Source organism: Schistocerca piceifrons, chromosome 1 (assembly GCF_021461385.2).
Source record: "Schistocerca piceifrons isolate TAMUIC-IGC-003096 chromosome 1, iqSchPice1.1, whole genome shotgun sequence".
Taxonomy (NCBI): Eukaryota; Metazoa; Arthropoda; class Insecta; order Orthoptera; family Acrididae; genus Schistocerca; species Schistocerca piceifrons.
The window spans coordinates 829,828,062-829,844,771 of NC_060138.1; the positions used below are offsets into that span (position 1 = coordinate 829,828,062).

The following is a 16,710-nucleotide window of genomic DNA, read 5'->3' on the forward strand; positions in this document are numbered from 1 at the left end:
GCCAGTAATTCTTCCAAGGTTAGTGCGTAATTATTAAGCTACCGGTGGAAAATCACTTTTTATCCTTCTTGGCTTTCAAATATAGTTCAACGGAAAAATCAATACACCAAAAAATAGTGTAGAGTAAGGAAATATTTGGGAATACATTTGTCTAGCTAACATATTTAAGTGACTAACACTGCAAGATCACAGGTTAATGTAAGCGCGAGATGAGCCATTGTAAATGTGAAACGCTGGTATATTAATAACCGTTGTAACCGAAAGAACGTTGAATGCAAGCATGCAAACGTGCATGCGTTGTGTTATACAGGTACCGGATGTCAGTTTGTAGGATGCAGCTCCACGCCGGTTGCAGATGGTCGGTCAATATAGGGACGGTTAATACTGTTTGTGGATGACGTTGGAGTGGATTGGAGACGGATCTGGGTATAAAACAGGCCAAGGTAACATGTCGTCGCTCCGTAGAGCATGTTGAGTTGCAACAGCGGTACGTAGACGAGCGTTATCCTGTTGGTGAAAACATGTCTATAATGCTGGCACAACAGAGCTTATCACCAGACTGACTTACAGATCTGCAGTGAGGATACGTGGAATAACCACGAGAGCGCTCCTGCTGTAATATGATATCGCACCGCAGACCAGACATCCAGGTACATGTCTAGTGTCTTTATCACGCAGACGGGCTGGTTGCAAGCCATAAAATGTGTGTGAATTCCTAAGGGACCAAACTGCTGAAGTCATCGGTCCCTACACATACACAGTACTTAACTTATGGTAAGAACAACACACACACCCATGATCGAGGGAGGACTCGAACCTCCGGCGGGAGGGGCCGCGCAATCCGTGACATGGCGACGTAGACCACGCGGCTGCAGGCCACCAAGTGGCCTCCTCCTAACCTACACACCAGCCCGCCCAGTCGGCCGTGCGGTCCAACGCACGGCTTTCCGGGCGGGAAGGAGTGCCAGTCCCCGGCACGACTCCGCCCGGCGGATTTGTGTCGAGGTCCGGGGAACCGGCCAGTCTGTGGATGGTTTTTAGGCGGTTTTCCATCTGCCTCGGCTAATGCGGGCTGGTTCCCCTTATTCCGCCTCAGTTACACTGTCGGTGATTGCTGTGCAAACAAGTTATCCACGTACGCGTACACCACCATTACTCTACCACGCAAACATAAGGGTTACACTCGTCTGGTGTGAGACGTTCCCTGGGGGGAGGGGGGGGGGGGGTCCAGGCCAGGGGTCCACCGGGGCCGAACCGCACAAGGGTTGGGTGTGGGGGGTGGCGGAGGGGTGAATTGGACTGCGGTAGTCGTCGTGGAGTTGTGGTTCACTGCGGCTGCGGCGGGAACGGAGCCTCTCCGTCGTTTCTAGGTCCCCGGTTAACATACCATACAATACAATACAACACAACATACACACGGCCATCATTGGCACCAACGCAGAACCAGTTTTCATCAGAAAACACAACAGACCTGCACTTTGCCATCCAATGGCTCTCGCTTGAGAGCACTTAAGTCGAAAATGGCGATGGTCTGGAGTCAGTGGTATGCACGCTACAAGGCGTCTGCCTCGGGGCTGTGGTTGAAGTAAATGGTCTGTAACAACTCGTTGTGTCACTGTTGTGCTAACTGCTACTCAGACAGCTGCTGCAGATGCAGTACGTCAAACACGATGACCTTTCCTCTCAGTGGTGCCACGAGGCCGTCCGGAACCTGCTCATCTTGCGACCCTACGTCCTCGTGACCACCACTGCCAGCGTTCAAGCACAGTGGCTACATTCCTCCCACGTCTTTCTGCAGTATCTCAGAAGGAACATTCAGCTTCTCGTAGCTTATCAGACGACCTCGTTCAAACTCACGTGTTGATAATGGTGTCTTTATCGCCTTAAAGGCATTCTTGACTAACAACAACTCACCACATCCAATCTCAAAGGTAGCTAACGCTCAAGACCTTTACAGCGTATATTTAGGGCAAAGCTGATTTGCATCCTCCTAGCGGCACTGCTGTCGCTACTCTTACGCGACTGGTGCGAAATGTAAATATACATCATCTTTCAGATGCAGAAACACGCCTACCAACTTTTGCACAACTCTTCCTTGGTCTTGCGATTTTTTTCTTTCGGTGTATAATTATGGAAATAGGGTTCTGCCCTCAGCAGACACTAATTATTCTTGAAAACTCATTCATGTGTCGGTGAAGGTCCACGACCGTAGGTGGGATCATTTTATTTTCTGTCTAGTAACAACTAAAATATTTGAATTATACCATGTACAGTTTTGGGCTGTGGTATTCATGTTCATAACTTTATGAACAAAATGTACAGGGTGTCTCTCCAGGCGCATTTTTTCTGGTGTTTCGACGATATTTGCAATTTAGTTTTTTGCATTGTGCAGCTGGAGTCTGCTTAACAGTTGTAAGTAGGCTGTTTAGGTTTTTTATATTGGTAACGCCACGTAGCGCTCTGTATGAAAATCACTTGCTGTGCTGTGTGCAGTCTGTGGCTGGTTTGCATTGTTGTTGGCTATTGTAGTGTTGGGCAGTTGGCTGTTAATAGCGCGTAGCGTTGCGCAGTTGGAGGTGAGCCGCCAGCAGTGGTGGATGTGGGGAGAGAGATGGCAGAATTTTAAGAGCGGACGATCTGGACGTGTGTCCGCCAGAAAGAGTAAATTTGTAATACTTGATGTCATGAACCGATATAATGACTTTTGAACACTATTAAGGTAAATACATTGTTTGTTCTCTATCAAAATCTTTCACTTGCTAATTATGCGTATCAGTAGTTAGTGCCTTCAGTAGTTTGAATCTTTTATTTAGCTGGCAGTAGTGGCGCTCGCTGTATTGCAGTAGTTTGAGTAACGAAGATTTTTGTGAGGTAAGTGATTCATGAAAGGTATAGGTTATTGTTAGTCAGGGCCCCATTCTTTTGTAGGGATTATTACAAGTCAGAATGCGTTGCGCTAAAAGTACTGTGTGTCAGTTTAAGCACAGCCATTTATAATTTTTCTAAGGGGACGTTTCATAGTTACTGCTCGTCGCATCTTTGACGCGACGCCCAGTTTCAACAGAAAGCGCCGGTTAGTTTCCCGATTAGAAAGGAAACTATTTTTAAATGTACTTTTACGTACTCATTCGAGTGAGCGGTCTCAAATTACTCTAGTGCGATTTTCGTTTTGTCGGCATGTATTAACACGAAAGGTGAAACACAAAAAATAACCAGTACTCCAGAGTCACTGAGCAGCGCTGCTGCATGGCGGCTGAGGGCAGCGCGGGCCGGCGGGGCAGTGCTGACGCTGCAGAGTACCCGTTATCAAATGGCTCTGAGCACTATGGGACTAAACTGCTAAGGTCATCAGTCCCCTAGAACTTAGAACTACTTAAACCTAACTAACCTAAGGACATCACACACATCCACCCCCGAGGCAGGATTCGAACCTGCGACCGTAGCGGTCGCGCGGTTCCAGACTGTAGCGCCTAGAACCGCTCGGCCACTCCGTCCGGCACGTAATTGCAAGTATGTGCCGCAAGACCACAGAAAAAGCGTATGAAGACTCTTAAGAGAGACACCCTGTAGACCTTAATATCACATACTGATGTAAGTGTAGATGTTTGCCACTTACAGTACGGTTGATATTTTGCTCCAGTGTGACATCTGCAAATAATCGTGGTTTCTCAACAGTGTATTACACACATTTATATAAATTCTTTGCCCACAATGAAACTAACGTTACATTACCGCAAGACAATTACCTTACACTCCGCAGTCAACACCGATTTGTTAGCTGTTCTTGAAATATCATTTCCTAGGTTACTGTAAAAGCCTTCAAAATAACCAACAGTTTCATTTTAGGCCTAGAATTTCCATAGATACATGTACGTTGTAATACTGTGTACTACTGACAAGTCCTGATTATTAGCGGAGTATGAACTGGAGCAAAACATCAGCTGTGCCGGACATTACAGTCAGTTACACAAAACCTCAGGATATACTATCAAGCAATATATTTTTTTTAGAAATGTTATGTATGGTGTCAGCGAAATTTGTGTATGTTCTTTGAAAGAAAAGAAAATTAAACCACTGGCTTGTTAAAACTCCACCGAAATATGTACAGGTGTTAAAGAAAAATGTGCCTCTGCTCAAAGTATAGCCCTATTTCTGTAATTGCTAATGCCTAGTTATCTTGTTCACTTTCATGGACGGAAGAAAAAAGGAATTTCCACTAGTCGTTTAGATGTATTTCGGAAATAGCCGACAGCGTAATATATTCAGTTAGGTGGCGGGCACGTCTGACTCGGATCGCATATGAGTGTCATGCTTAGGATGAGTTTCGCGTTAGGAAAACTAGCTCTGGTAGTGAGTTCGAATGCTGTGCTTCATATACTTATAGAAAGCGTACAACAATGTCTTGTCGGTGCAACAGCTCGTGTGAAGAGTACGAAGTACAATATACCCTTAAAAAGAAACACACAAAAATATTCTATGCACAGAGAAAAAGTTTCTGTATAAATATGGTCAGAACATAACCACATTTATAAAACTTGTTTAAAAGTAAGAGTCCGCAACTCGTGGTCGCGCGGTAGCGTTCTCGCTTCCCGCGCCCGGGTCCCGGGTTCGATTCCCGGCGGGGTCAGGGATTTTCTCTGCCTCGTGATGACTGGGTGTTGTGTGCTGTCCTTAGGTTAGTTAGGTTTAACTAGTTCTAAGTTCTATGGGACTGATGACAATAGATGTTAAGTCCCATAATGATCACAAGGGAAACTCCCCATCGCACCCCCCTCAGATTTAGTTATAAGTTGGCACAGTGGATAAGCCTTGGAACACTGAACACAGATCAGTCGAGAAAACAGGAAGAAGTTGTATGGAACTATGATAAAAATAAGTAAAATATACAAACTGACTAGTCCATCCGTAACATATGCAACATCAAAGATATTAAGCGGTCAGGATCGCCGTGGTCCCGTGGTTAGCGTGCGCAGCTGCCGAACAGAAGGTTCTTGGTTCAAGTCTTCCCTCGAGTGAAAATTTTACTTTCTTTATTTTCGCAAAGTTATGATCTGTCCGTTCGTTCATTGACGTCTCTGTTCACTATAATAAGTTTAGTGTCTGTGTTTTGCGACCGCACCGCAAAACCGTGCGATAAGTAGACGAAAGGACGTGCTTCTCCAATGGGAACAGAAAACATTTGATTGCAAGGTCATAGGTCAACCGATTCCTCCACAGGAAAACACGTCTGATATATTCTATACGACAATGGTGACGGCATGTGCGTCACATGACAGGAATATGTTGTCGACCCACCTAACTTGTACACTTGGCGAATGGGTAAAAAGATTCTTCTACCTTGCCCTATTTAGGTTTTCTTGTGGATGTGATAATCACTCCCAAAAAAGTGATGAAAACTTAAGAGTTTGTCACATAAACTGCAACAAATGAATGCAACAGTTTCACAGTCGTACAGTTTTCCCTGTGCTCTGTCAAAACATATGTTTTTAATGTTTTCAAATTTTTCCGTGTGTAGACCGTCAAATCCTGCATATGTCCAAGCAAATCTGAACATGTCCTGGAATTTTGGAGAGCGAAGTTGATTTTATGTGAGTGCCTGAACTTTGATAATTGTCTGAAAATAAAAAGTTAAAATTTTCACCCTAGGGAAGACTCGAACGAAGGACCTCTCGTTCCGCAGCTGATGCCGCTAACCACGTGACCACGGCGCTCGTAAGTTCACATTATCCTTGATGCTGTGTATCTTGCACATGGACTACTCAGTTTGTATATTATGCTTATTTTTTTCCTAGTTCCACACAACTTCTTCCTGTTTTCTCGAGTGATCTGTGTTCAGTTTTTCAAGGCCTATCCACTGTGCCAACTTATAACTAAATCTGAGGGGGGTGCGATGGGGAGGTTCCCTTGTCAGAGCCATTTGAACCATTTTTAAAAGTAAGATAAGGTCACTACAGCGTTACATACGCCTTAGGCAACCATATTTACTGCACGCCATCGGGCGTGACGACAGCACACGCTTCTTCTATCCTTTCGCGCAAATGGTTTAAATTACTTTAAGATAGAATAAAAGTTACTTAGACGCTGGCAAGAAACACACTCACAGGCGGGTGATACGAATTTCGAAGTCGGCTCGCAATAGCACCTCTATGAACTCGCGGTTAAGGAATCTATTCGTTAAGTGCACAGAGGAACCAATGAAAAAGAAACTTGAAACACATCTTAATGTGTAGTCGTCATTGATCTTTCCGACCATGACAATTTGGCAATGCTTCTTACTAGCAATCTTATCTCAGCAGAACAACCAAACCGGTGTTTAGTCTACTATATATGTTCACTACACTAGTCAAACTATGTTTAGGTCTATGGTATTTCAGTTATTACTCTTCCCGAGTTTGATCCAAATAAATCTTGTTAAACCTTAATTGTGGCTGGTTGCTGTTACAATTATGGACCTTGTAGTATTACAGCTACCGTTCTAAACACGTCAATTTTCGACAAAATACGGTTATCCTTTCTGCACCAAGTGAATACATCTACATCAGGGAATACACACATCACGCAAGGCATTAGTAAGTAGTTCGCTAATAGTTCTATACATAATCTTTGAACAGGAGCCAATTTGGACATACATTCATCACGGAAAAACAAAAAAACTACAAAAAGCATTTTCTATCAACGAATGTATCTGTATATAAATTGCACAAAGAGACGAAAACGGTCACTAAAATACAACAATTAAGAGGCAACTAACAGATACTTCAGAGGTAACGCATGCTACACTATTAAATTTTACACTGAGTCTTCAGAGTAGGAATTAAAAGCTAAAGGTAACAGCTACACCACTTTATCGCATTACAATATATAATCTCAACGTAATGCTTTTGCAATCAATGTAATGATCTTGCGAAAAAGTGCGCCAACATCTACAGAGCATTGCAGCAACGTCTTTTTCATTCTACTCAGGTCAACATCTCACACATGAAATGGGGCGCTGACTCAAGTTTTCTTAACAGACTGAAGGGAGCACATGGAGACATGCATGTTCGCTGTCTTGTAATCACCAGCGTGCCTTTGCGAGGGCAGCGGTGCTGTACGAAACCAGTTTTACTGTACGATGTATGGGGAAAATTGTTTATGATCAAGAGAATCCTTTAGAGTAAGGACCAACCGAATGAGGCAGTGCAGTTGTTAAGACACTGGCTCTTGTCATACTCGGGATGGTGGATTTTGCTCTATTAGGCCATCCTGAATTAGGTTTTACTAAATCATTTCAACAAGTGGCGGGATGGTTTCTTCAGCAACGCCACGGTCACCAACTTGTCCTGTACTATCCTCATAAACATATGTTCTGTGTGTGTGTGTGTGTGTGTGTGTGTGTGTGTGTGTGTGTGTGTGTGTGTTTGAGTTATGTATTTTCATTGTACATTGTATTATGGTCACAAATCCTATATTGTGAAATGATTCCTCGATGTATAAATAAACAAATAAATAGACAAATAAATAATTGAAATTCGGGAGAAATAAGATATCAATAAGATCTGGCAGACGCAAAAAAGTTTTCTTTCTGGAAAGACTTCCACTGGTATCAAATATTGGTAGAACCGTGAGTAAGTTTCTTAAGAGTATGTTTGGACCAGAACATGTAACGGAAGTGAGACGTGATGTCAGAAATAAAGAGAAATGGTAAGGATTTGGAATGCAGTGTTTTTGAAGAATGTCAAAAATTAAAATCTAAACAGGATAGAGGATGAAAAAACTTTATGGAAGATCCTCACGGGAAGAAGAGACTAATTAGTGGAACAATCGTTATTGTCCCTGGGAACAGTTAACTTGGCGCCGGATAGAGCATTAGAGCGGAAAAAATAGGAATAGGCAAGGACTACTATATGCACGAGATAGAAAAAGATGGGAGCAGCATCAAACTGGGCGAAAGATCGATGACGAAAAAACTAAAAAAATCAACCAGTACCTGCAAAAAAATTGTGTGTCCATGTTTCACGAACTAAGGCATTCTGTCCACACTAGAAATAGGTAAGGCTCCCGTCCACTTTTCCTTGGTGTGTACCGATAGCAGAAAGTGGTCTGCAAATTGTTATTCTCGTCCAACAGTTTCCTGGCGTTAACTGCTATTAAGTATCTTCGGTGGTCATTATACCTACCCATGTAGCAAAGAGAGAAACTTTCATAGCAAAAGTTGCCATCTCTCTGTCTACCAATCACTGTCATTTCCTGTAATAGCAATACTTCCTGCTAATCTGCCCGATTCACCACCTGACTTTGTAACGGAAAGTCTCATTAAGCAGCCGGTTACCAGCGGTAACAGGTTACTTAACAAGTCCCGCCTCGCAGACCGAGGACACGAGTTCTAAATCCAAACAGTGGGCTGCTAATCACGTTGGCACACAGCCACATGCCGACACCTCTCCACGTCTTAGAAGACGTGGAAATGTATTTTACGCACAACCATCATCAATCCTGGAGTATCTGAACGTGCTCGTAATATGTCAAACGTTCATGTAGCAGTGAACGCCTTGTCTCGCTGTAAACATTACAAGCGTGAATTTCAGCTAGTGTTGCGTGATAAACGACGTATCTAAGCGTTCCATAAAGGAAAATGTAGGCGAACTGTAGCACTCGTCTAATACCTGCCGAAGACACTACGTTTAAAAAATCTTGCAGTTACCAGTAATATGTCTTTCCATTTTAGTAGCGGATACTTAAAGCCAAGCAAGTTCATACATATTCAGGACACACGAATAACAAGTTTGTGTGTGATCAGGAGCAAGAACTCACCTTGGTGCGGTTGAGTGGGTTGGAGAAGTCCCATCCTGGCGCCACGAACAAGTAGCCGCACTTGACTATCGTACGCGTCGCCTGCAACAGACAAGCAGAAGCGTGCTGTGAGAATGTGCACACAGAACTTTCATTTCAACAGCAATTTTATTCTACTCTTACCAAATGCGAAGCATTAATATAAGCAACTGTCAACTTCTTAACAATTTCATACAACATAGTACACTTCACTGGCAGCTTCATGCTACAGATGAAGATCCAAGTTAACACAGAGATACCACAGTGTCTGTATACTGTGGTGATACCTCTAACCAGTTCACTAAGTTCCTCTAACAAAAGGAAACTAGGAATAGCTTCGTTCTTTGTAGTAACTAAAACGTTGTACTCTGCGCTAACTACAGGTGCCAATCAAGCTGTACATTGTTACAGTGAGTGATGAAGTTTAATCATGGGTATGGTGATTAATAAGAAGGGCCGTACTAGAATTATAATATAGGAAAGTACTCGACAGCATGTCTGTCGTGCACCAACGATTTATATTTTCTTAAACAAAAACAGTTTTATATGTACTAAGATGGTATCTGTTCTTTGGGACATGTCCGAAAGAACAGATACCATTGGTGACCACGCAGCTCGTTAGAATGAAATTACAATGAAATGAACACCCTTAGCTGCTTACAGGCGTTGACATACATCAACGGGGACAGATGAAAATGTGTGCCCCGACCGGGACTCGAACCCGGGATCTCCTGCTTACATGGCAGACGCTCTGTCCATCTGAACCACCGACGACCCAGAGGATAGCGCGACTGCAGGGATTTATCTCTGGCACGCCTCCCGCGAAACCCACATTCTCAACGTATTGTCCCGCACTACATTCGTAGTGCCCCCGCCCATTATGCTCATTACTCGCGGCGCGTTGCCGATTCCCGTTAGAGTTCGGGCACTGTTTGTGCATTCGCAGAGAAGAAGAAGATGGTCAAGTGGCCGGTGAGCCTTATCTATACCATCTTAGTGTATATATATAGTTAAGCCTCACCGGCCACTAGACCATCTTCTTCTTCTCTGCGAATGCACAAACAGTGCCCGAACTCTTACGGGAATCGGCAACGCGCCGCGAGTAATGAGCATAATGAGCGGGGGCACTACGAATGTAGTGCGGGACAATACGTTGAGAATGTGGGTTTCGCGGGAGGCGTGCCAGAGATAAATCCCTGCAGTCGCGCTATCCTCTAGGTCCTCGGTGGCTTAGATGCATAGAGCGTCTGCCATGTAAGCAGGAGATCCCGGCTTCGAGTCCCCGTCGGGACACACATTTTCATCTGTCCCCGTTGATGTATGTCAACGCCTGTAAGCAGCTAAGGGTGTTCATTTCATTGTAAAAACAATTTTGACTGAAGTCAGAGCTAATGTCAATTATGTTCCTCGCGTAAAAAAATACAAATCTATGAAATAACTTACCGACGTTTATAAAGACACTATCGGGTACAGATGACAGACAGAACTACGTGCAAAGAGGAGCTACAGTGGAACCTGACGATGCGGTAGATGCGTTGTCGCGGCAGCTGCAGACAGTTCATCTTTCGATAGTGACAATAACGAATACTGAATACATTTCGTAATTTTAGACGTTCTTATCACTCCTGAAAATTTAGAACCCCTAAGTACAAGGATTTCTTCAACACTGTGCCTGACGCGAAGTCCACTTTGGTGTACATGGATTACACTATGCGGACGTTACGTATTTCATGTTTCAGTCCGCCCGGGTTTGATTCCCGGCTGGTTTGGAGACTTTCTCCGCCCAGGGACTGGGGTGTTTCTGTCATCATCATCATCATCATCATCATCGACGCGCAATCCGCCGAAGTGGTGTCACCTCAAAAGACTTGCACCAGGCGATCAGGTCTAACCACCGGGAGGCCATCACCACACGACATTTGAATTCCATTTCATGTTTCAGAGGGCTAACAGGATTGAGGCTGAGTAGCTCTACTGGGTCCTATGTAAAGGTCCGAGCGAGGTTTGCGAAATTCACTACTCACACAACAAATCGAAGTTTCCAGAGTACTACGTCACTTTTACTAGCAAGTTCTAAGGGAATTCGACAGAGCATGTTAGGTTGCCATAACCTAGCTGGTCCTAACCGCCAACTACCTTCCCGGTGAGGTATTCTTGCGGTCATGGTGCCATTCTCCGCGTAATTAACACATCTAGAGGTCACAGCTACGTTAATAAAGATCAGTAATTAAACCGAGGGAAGTTACATCGAAATTAAAAGCATAAAAATACTTTCATAACTAAAGAACAACGGTATCTAATTTCCGTCTCTCTCTCTCTCTCTCTCTCTCTCTCTCTCTCTCTCTCTCTCCCTCTCTCGTCTTGGGACCACATACTGCACATTTGTTCACAGTACGGACTATACAACTAATGTTATTCTGAATTTATCGCTTACCTCTTGCTAACCATGAACGTCATTGAGTTTGCACTTTGTAAGACGTCCACTGAACATTGTCTCAACGGGTGTACAGTAATAGCCCACTTGGGCAACAGCGAAACCAGTCATGACAGCGGGTGAAATTTGCGAAGCGACAGGGTCCGATGAGAGAAAGAGATATCACTCAGCTGGATTTCATGTGGCGCCTGTACGTTCGATGAGCTGTGTCACCAGTAATTACTTTGTGTAATATTGAAGAACAGAAAAAACAATGAGACTAAAAGTACGTGGAGCACTTGCACGTCACTGAACATATGTTCTCTCCTATCTTGCGGAAACTAATCTAACACAACATTTCACCCGCAGCACTAATCATCAAATCGACCGACATTCTGGTTTAGAAATATTTTGTAACTTTTTGTAGATCTTGATCGCTTTATGATCCCTTGCATGTCTTATTAGATTTCTGAAAGGCGTTAGACGCTATACAACACCGTGGACCAATAACCAGGATACGACCATAGAGAGCAGTTTATATTAAAAATGAAGAAATTCCCCAGCTGTATTTAATGTGTCGAGTTCATTTTGGCAACTAGTTTCAACGTTGTAACAATGTTATCTTCAGGCACCTACACTTGGTGACGTCAACTGCGTGCCGCTGATACTAGAAGTCAGTGGTGACATACGGACGTGCTCCCTGTGGCCTTCCACACGGTACAGCAGAATACCGACGATTTCCGGGTTATACAAGATAGGCTCTGCAGAGTGGAGGAAGAGAAGCCTCGTCTGCTGAAGGTAATCGATCACCCAGCCATCTTCTGAGACATGATGGTATCATCGACAGTATCACTGAAGGGACAGTGGAAGGAAAGATACAAGAGGCAGACCGAAACTAGAATACACCAACCAAATCATGGAGGGTGCCAGCTGCTATATACCCCTCTCAAAGAGGAAGTCCTAAGATAGAAATGCACGGCCAACTGCTGGAAACCAACCTGATGGTTGAAGACCTATGCAGCAAGGAGAATAAGAAGACCAATGCGAGAGTATTACAGAAATGCTACAACTTAAATGGGAGTACCTAGAGGGGAGAATATAGAAAAGGTTTAGAGAATCAGCACTGGCAACAGACTCTAGAACGATCCTGCTGTCATCAACATCCCTTACACGGATCGGAAGAAAAGAGAAATGGGAGCTCGTACGAAAGCGTATAGACTATCGTTTTTCCCTTGTTTCATTGGCGGATGGAACAAGAAAGGGAATGAAACTTCCTGGCAAATTAAAACTGTGTGCCGGACGGAGACTCGAACTCGAGACCTTTGCCATTCGCGGGCAAGTGCTCTACCAACTGATCTACCCAAGCACGACTCACGCCCCGTCCTCACAGCTTTACTTCTGCCAGTATCTCGTCTCCTACCTTCCAAACTTTACAGAAGCTCTCCTGCGAACCTTGCAGAACTAGCACTCCTGAAAGAAGGGATATTGCGGAGACATGGCTTAGCCACAGCCTGGGGGATGTTTCCAGAATGAAATTTTCACTCTGCAGCAGAGTGTGCGCTCATATGAAACTTCCTGGGAGATTAAAACTGTGTGCCGGACCGAGACTCGAACTCGGGACCTTTGCCTTTCGCGGGCAAGTCCTCTACCAACTGAGCAACCCAACCACGACTCACGCCCCGTCCTCACAGCTCTGGAAGGTAGGAGACGAGATAATGGCAGATGTGAAGCTGTGAGGACGGGGCGTGAGTCGTGCTTGGGTAGCTCAGCTGGTAGAGCACTTGCCCGCGAAAGGCAAAGGTCCCGAGTTCGAGTCTCGGCCCGGCACGCAGTTTTAATCTTCCAGGAAGTTTCATATCAGCGCACACTCCGCTGCAGAGTGAAAATTTCATTCTGGGAGAAATGGAACGACTTACAGTGCGCCGCTGGTGGTTTGCAGAGTACGTTTGTAGATGTCGAACAGATAGCTGCTGTAAAGTAGTTCCACCCATTGCAGAAATAATGACCTAGCCGTGCTATTCAGTACGACGAGAGGGCGATCCGTTGTTTTCGAGAACAAAGTTGCTAGAAATGGGAGCTGCTTCTACGACCGGCATTCAAAGCGGCGTTAAGGAACAGCGACTGAGCAATCTCTGCCGGTGCATAGTGTGAATGGGAGGATAGAGGATTGGACGCAGGCGGGATGAAAGAGAAGGGTTCCACAATGGCGCTCTGGGTGGCTGCGCCGCTGGGACTGGCGGTGCGTGCGGCCGCGGCCGGGCTGGGCTGGCGCCGAGATGAAGTCGCAACGCCGCCGTTTGTTTTTGCGGCGCGCGATCGCCAGGCACGGAGCCGGGATTTCACGCCGCGCCGGGAGCTGCCAATGGAAGCCCGCCCTCGCCTCACCTGTGATTACCGCAGCGAGGGCCGCCTGCGGCGCCGGTGCGATGCTCAGCCCTCCTCACAACCCTCTCTTCCGCCCTCCTCCTCTTCCGCCTTCCTTTCTCGCTATCTCGCAGGAAGACCCTTTGACACGTCGCAACGAAACACGAAATTACATGAAAAACTAAAACCTGAGCCGAAGCGTCATTTTGCACACGAAACAAGCTTCTGATACGACTGGCATAACACATGTTTCTATTTCGACTTGCGTGCGTATTTGCCATTCTCTCATTGTCGATTATCGACGTATCTCCCGAATATCACACTTCTAGTCAAAATGAGGTAAAGCTGTCATCAGCACGAATATTGGTTTGCTGCTCGGGATTAGCCGAGTGGTCTAGGGCGCTGCAGTCATTGACTGTGCGGCTGGTCCCGGCGGAGGTTAGAGTCCTCCCTCAGGCATGGATGTGTGTGTTTGTCCTTAGGATAATTTAGGTTAAGTAGTGTGTAAGCTTAAGCTTAGGGACTGATGACCGTAGCAGTTAAGTCCCATAAGATTTCACACACATTTTGGACAATATTGGTTTGAACACCAGCTAACTTTACGAGGCATGATCCTATTGGAGGCGTTATGCCCTTGCCTTTCCCCAACCTCTGAATTTACTTACTTAGCCAGTTACAGGGGGACCAACAGTTTAACGTAGACTCCAAACCAATATGCGACTCGGCATTTCTCATGCTGATAGAGGTGAAAAGTGGTAAGAGACCAGATAATAGCTCCAGGGCTAATCAAGGATCGAAACCCAGAGCTTTAGATCTGCATTGTTTCTCTACCACTCAATACTTACAGACTACAGCACATAAAAACGTTAATCTGCAGTACGAGGGGTGTTCAGTAAGTAACAGAACGTATCTTTTTTTTTTCTCTAGACCAGTTCCGGTTCAAAAAATGCGGAGTCGCTATGGCTCAAATGGCTTTGAGCACTATGGGACTTAACATATGAGGTCATCAGTCCCCTAGAACTACTTAAACGTAACTAACCTAAGGACATCACACACATCCATCCCCGAGGCAGAATTCGAACCTGCGACCGTAGCACTCACGCGGTTCCGGACTGAAGCACCTAGAACCGCTCGGCCACAGCGGAGTCCCTATGGTTTCACGAAGTTCCGATAGCTAGCGGCGCTATTCGTAGTCTTCGAAATGTGCATCTATAATGTATTTGCGTTCCAAGCAGAGACCTGTCACTGTGTTTTCTTTGGCGGAGAACCAAAGCATCGCAGATATTCATAGCCACTTGCAGAATGTCTGCAGAGACATGACAGTAATTAAAAGTGCGGTGAGTCGTTGAACGAGGTGTCCGTCATCACCGGAACAAGGTCGCGCAAATCTGTCTGATCTCCCGCGTGCCGGCCGGCCGCAAACAACTGGGACTCCTGCAATGTTGAAACGTGCGGACACTCTCATTCGAGATGACACAAACGAACTTCTCCTTCTCCGTGACAACGCAAGACCTCACAATAGTCTGCGCACCCGAGACGATCTCACAAAACCTCATTGAACTGTTTTTCCTCCTCCACCCTACAGCCTGGATCTCGCACCGTCCGACTTCCTTCTGTGTGGCTCAACAAAGGATGCACTCCGCGAGAAGCAGTATGTGGATGAGGGCGAGGGTACTGAGGCAGCAAAACGTTGGCTCTGACGTCGAGCACTAGAGTGGTACGTGCGTACAGGCTCTCCCTGGGAGGTGGCGTAAGGCCGTCGCATTGAACACAGATTTAAAAAAAGTGTTGTGTTACTTATTGAATGCCCCTCGTATAAACACAATCCACCAAAAGTTATTCAGACCGCTAACACAGCGTAACGTGCTTCTAGTCTTCATGAGAGCCTCAGTTCCACGAGGATAGGGAACCCACAAGTTACTTCGGGTGTGCTGTACCCAGCTGAAGCCAATCAATGATTATGTTTCGTACAAGGACTAAATAGTTATTATGTTGATTACTATTTCTTACCCACTGTACCAAACAATCCCGGACATTTTCTACGGAATTAAGGTCGAGGGGTTTAGCGGGTCAGTCAAGGTGCAACGGGTTGCGCCAGTTTTCCTAAAAACAAACATGTGAGTGTCTCGCGTAGCGCCCTGCTCCCTCGCTATCCGCTACCGCCATGTACCGGCGCTACTTTTTCGCTGTCTGTGTACTGATTATTCTTCGTATACTACTGATCCTGTTAATACATGTCGTTGAATTGAATATCACACTACACTAACATGGGACCCCTGTGCAGTAGAACTATATAGTCATAACACAGCACGGCTATTACTCGTAGTCATTTTTCTGACGCAATTAAATGATGATACAAATTTAAACGTGCAAATGTATAATCGCACGCGGAAAGCAGCGAACCCTTCAGAAAACACTAAACGCTTAGTCTCAACACAATATGACCGAAAGCTTTCGGACAGTCCTATGTGATACAGAGTTGACCACTGATATCACAAGAGACGAATCCACCACAATAGAGGGAGGCAGTGAATATTACGTTGTCAGCAGAGGAGCACCAGCAGGAGAATGAGCCGCTCAGGAGCGCTCAGTGACTGGTCATTGGATGTCAGATGAGTAACAAATTCGTGATGGTATTTCAACCTTTCTAAATGTGCACAAGTTGACTGCTGTTGCTGGGATTGTGAATTGAAGAGACAGCCACAGCTAAACTGTAAGGAGGCTCTTATATGAGCAGTGACACAGCTTACTGAGATACATCGAGCACGACCGACCTGGTCACGGAAGCACTGGACAGTGGATGACTGAAAAAAAGAGTGATTTAGAGCGATGAATTACTATGGAAATCCGATGGAAAGGTTTGGATTTGGCAAATTCCTGGAGCACGTTACCTGTCACTTGCCGTAAGGAGTAATGTCAACAGCGAAGTACGTAGACGGGAGGTGGTGGTGACGGTGATGTTTTTCGTTGTTAGGGTGCGGTCCTCTTATTGCAGTTAAGAAAACGCTTAATACCGAAGGGTATTAACACGTTTTACGGCATTGCATACTGTAAACAGAGGAACAGTTCAAAGACGATAATTCTATCAGCATGAAACTGCACCCATTCATAAAGCACCATCT

The 16,710-nt window shown here is 45.3% G+C and overlaps 1 protein-coding gene and 1 non-coding gene across 3 annotated transcripts in view; one reads left to right on the forward strand and one right to left on the reverse strand.

Annotated features, from left to right (window-relative positions):
* Window positions 1–16,710, reverse strand: part of LOC124714599 (protein outspread) — a 758,909-nt gene that overhangs the window by 367,041 nt on the left and 375,158 nt on the right. For both annotated transcript variants that reach the window (XM_047243036.1, XM_047243037.1), the window contains exon 2: window positions 8,794–8,874. In XM_047243036.1, the coding sequence (XP_047098992.1) occupies window positions 8,794–8,874 (81 nt within the window). The remainder of the gene's footprint in view (window positions 1–8,793; window positions 8,875–16,710) is intronic.
* Trnas-cga lies at window positions 12,979–13,055 on the forward strand. The gene has a single exon. It is a non-coding gene; the product is annotated as a tRNA-Ser (tRNA).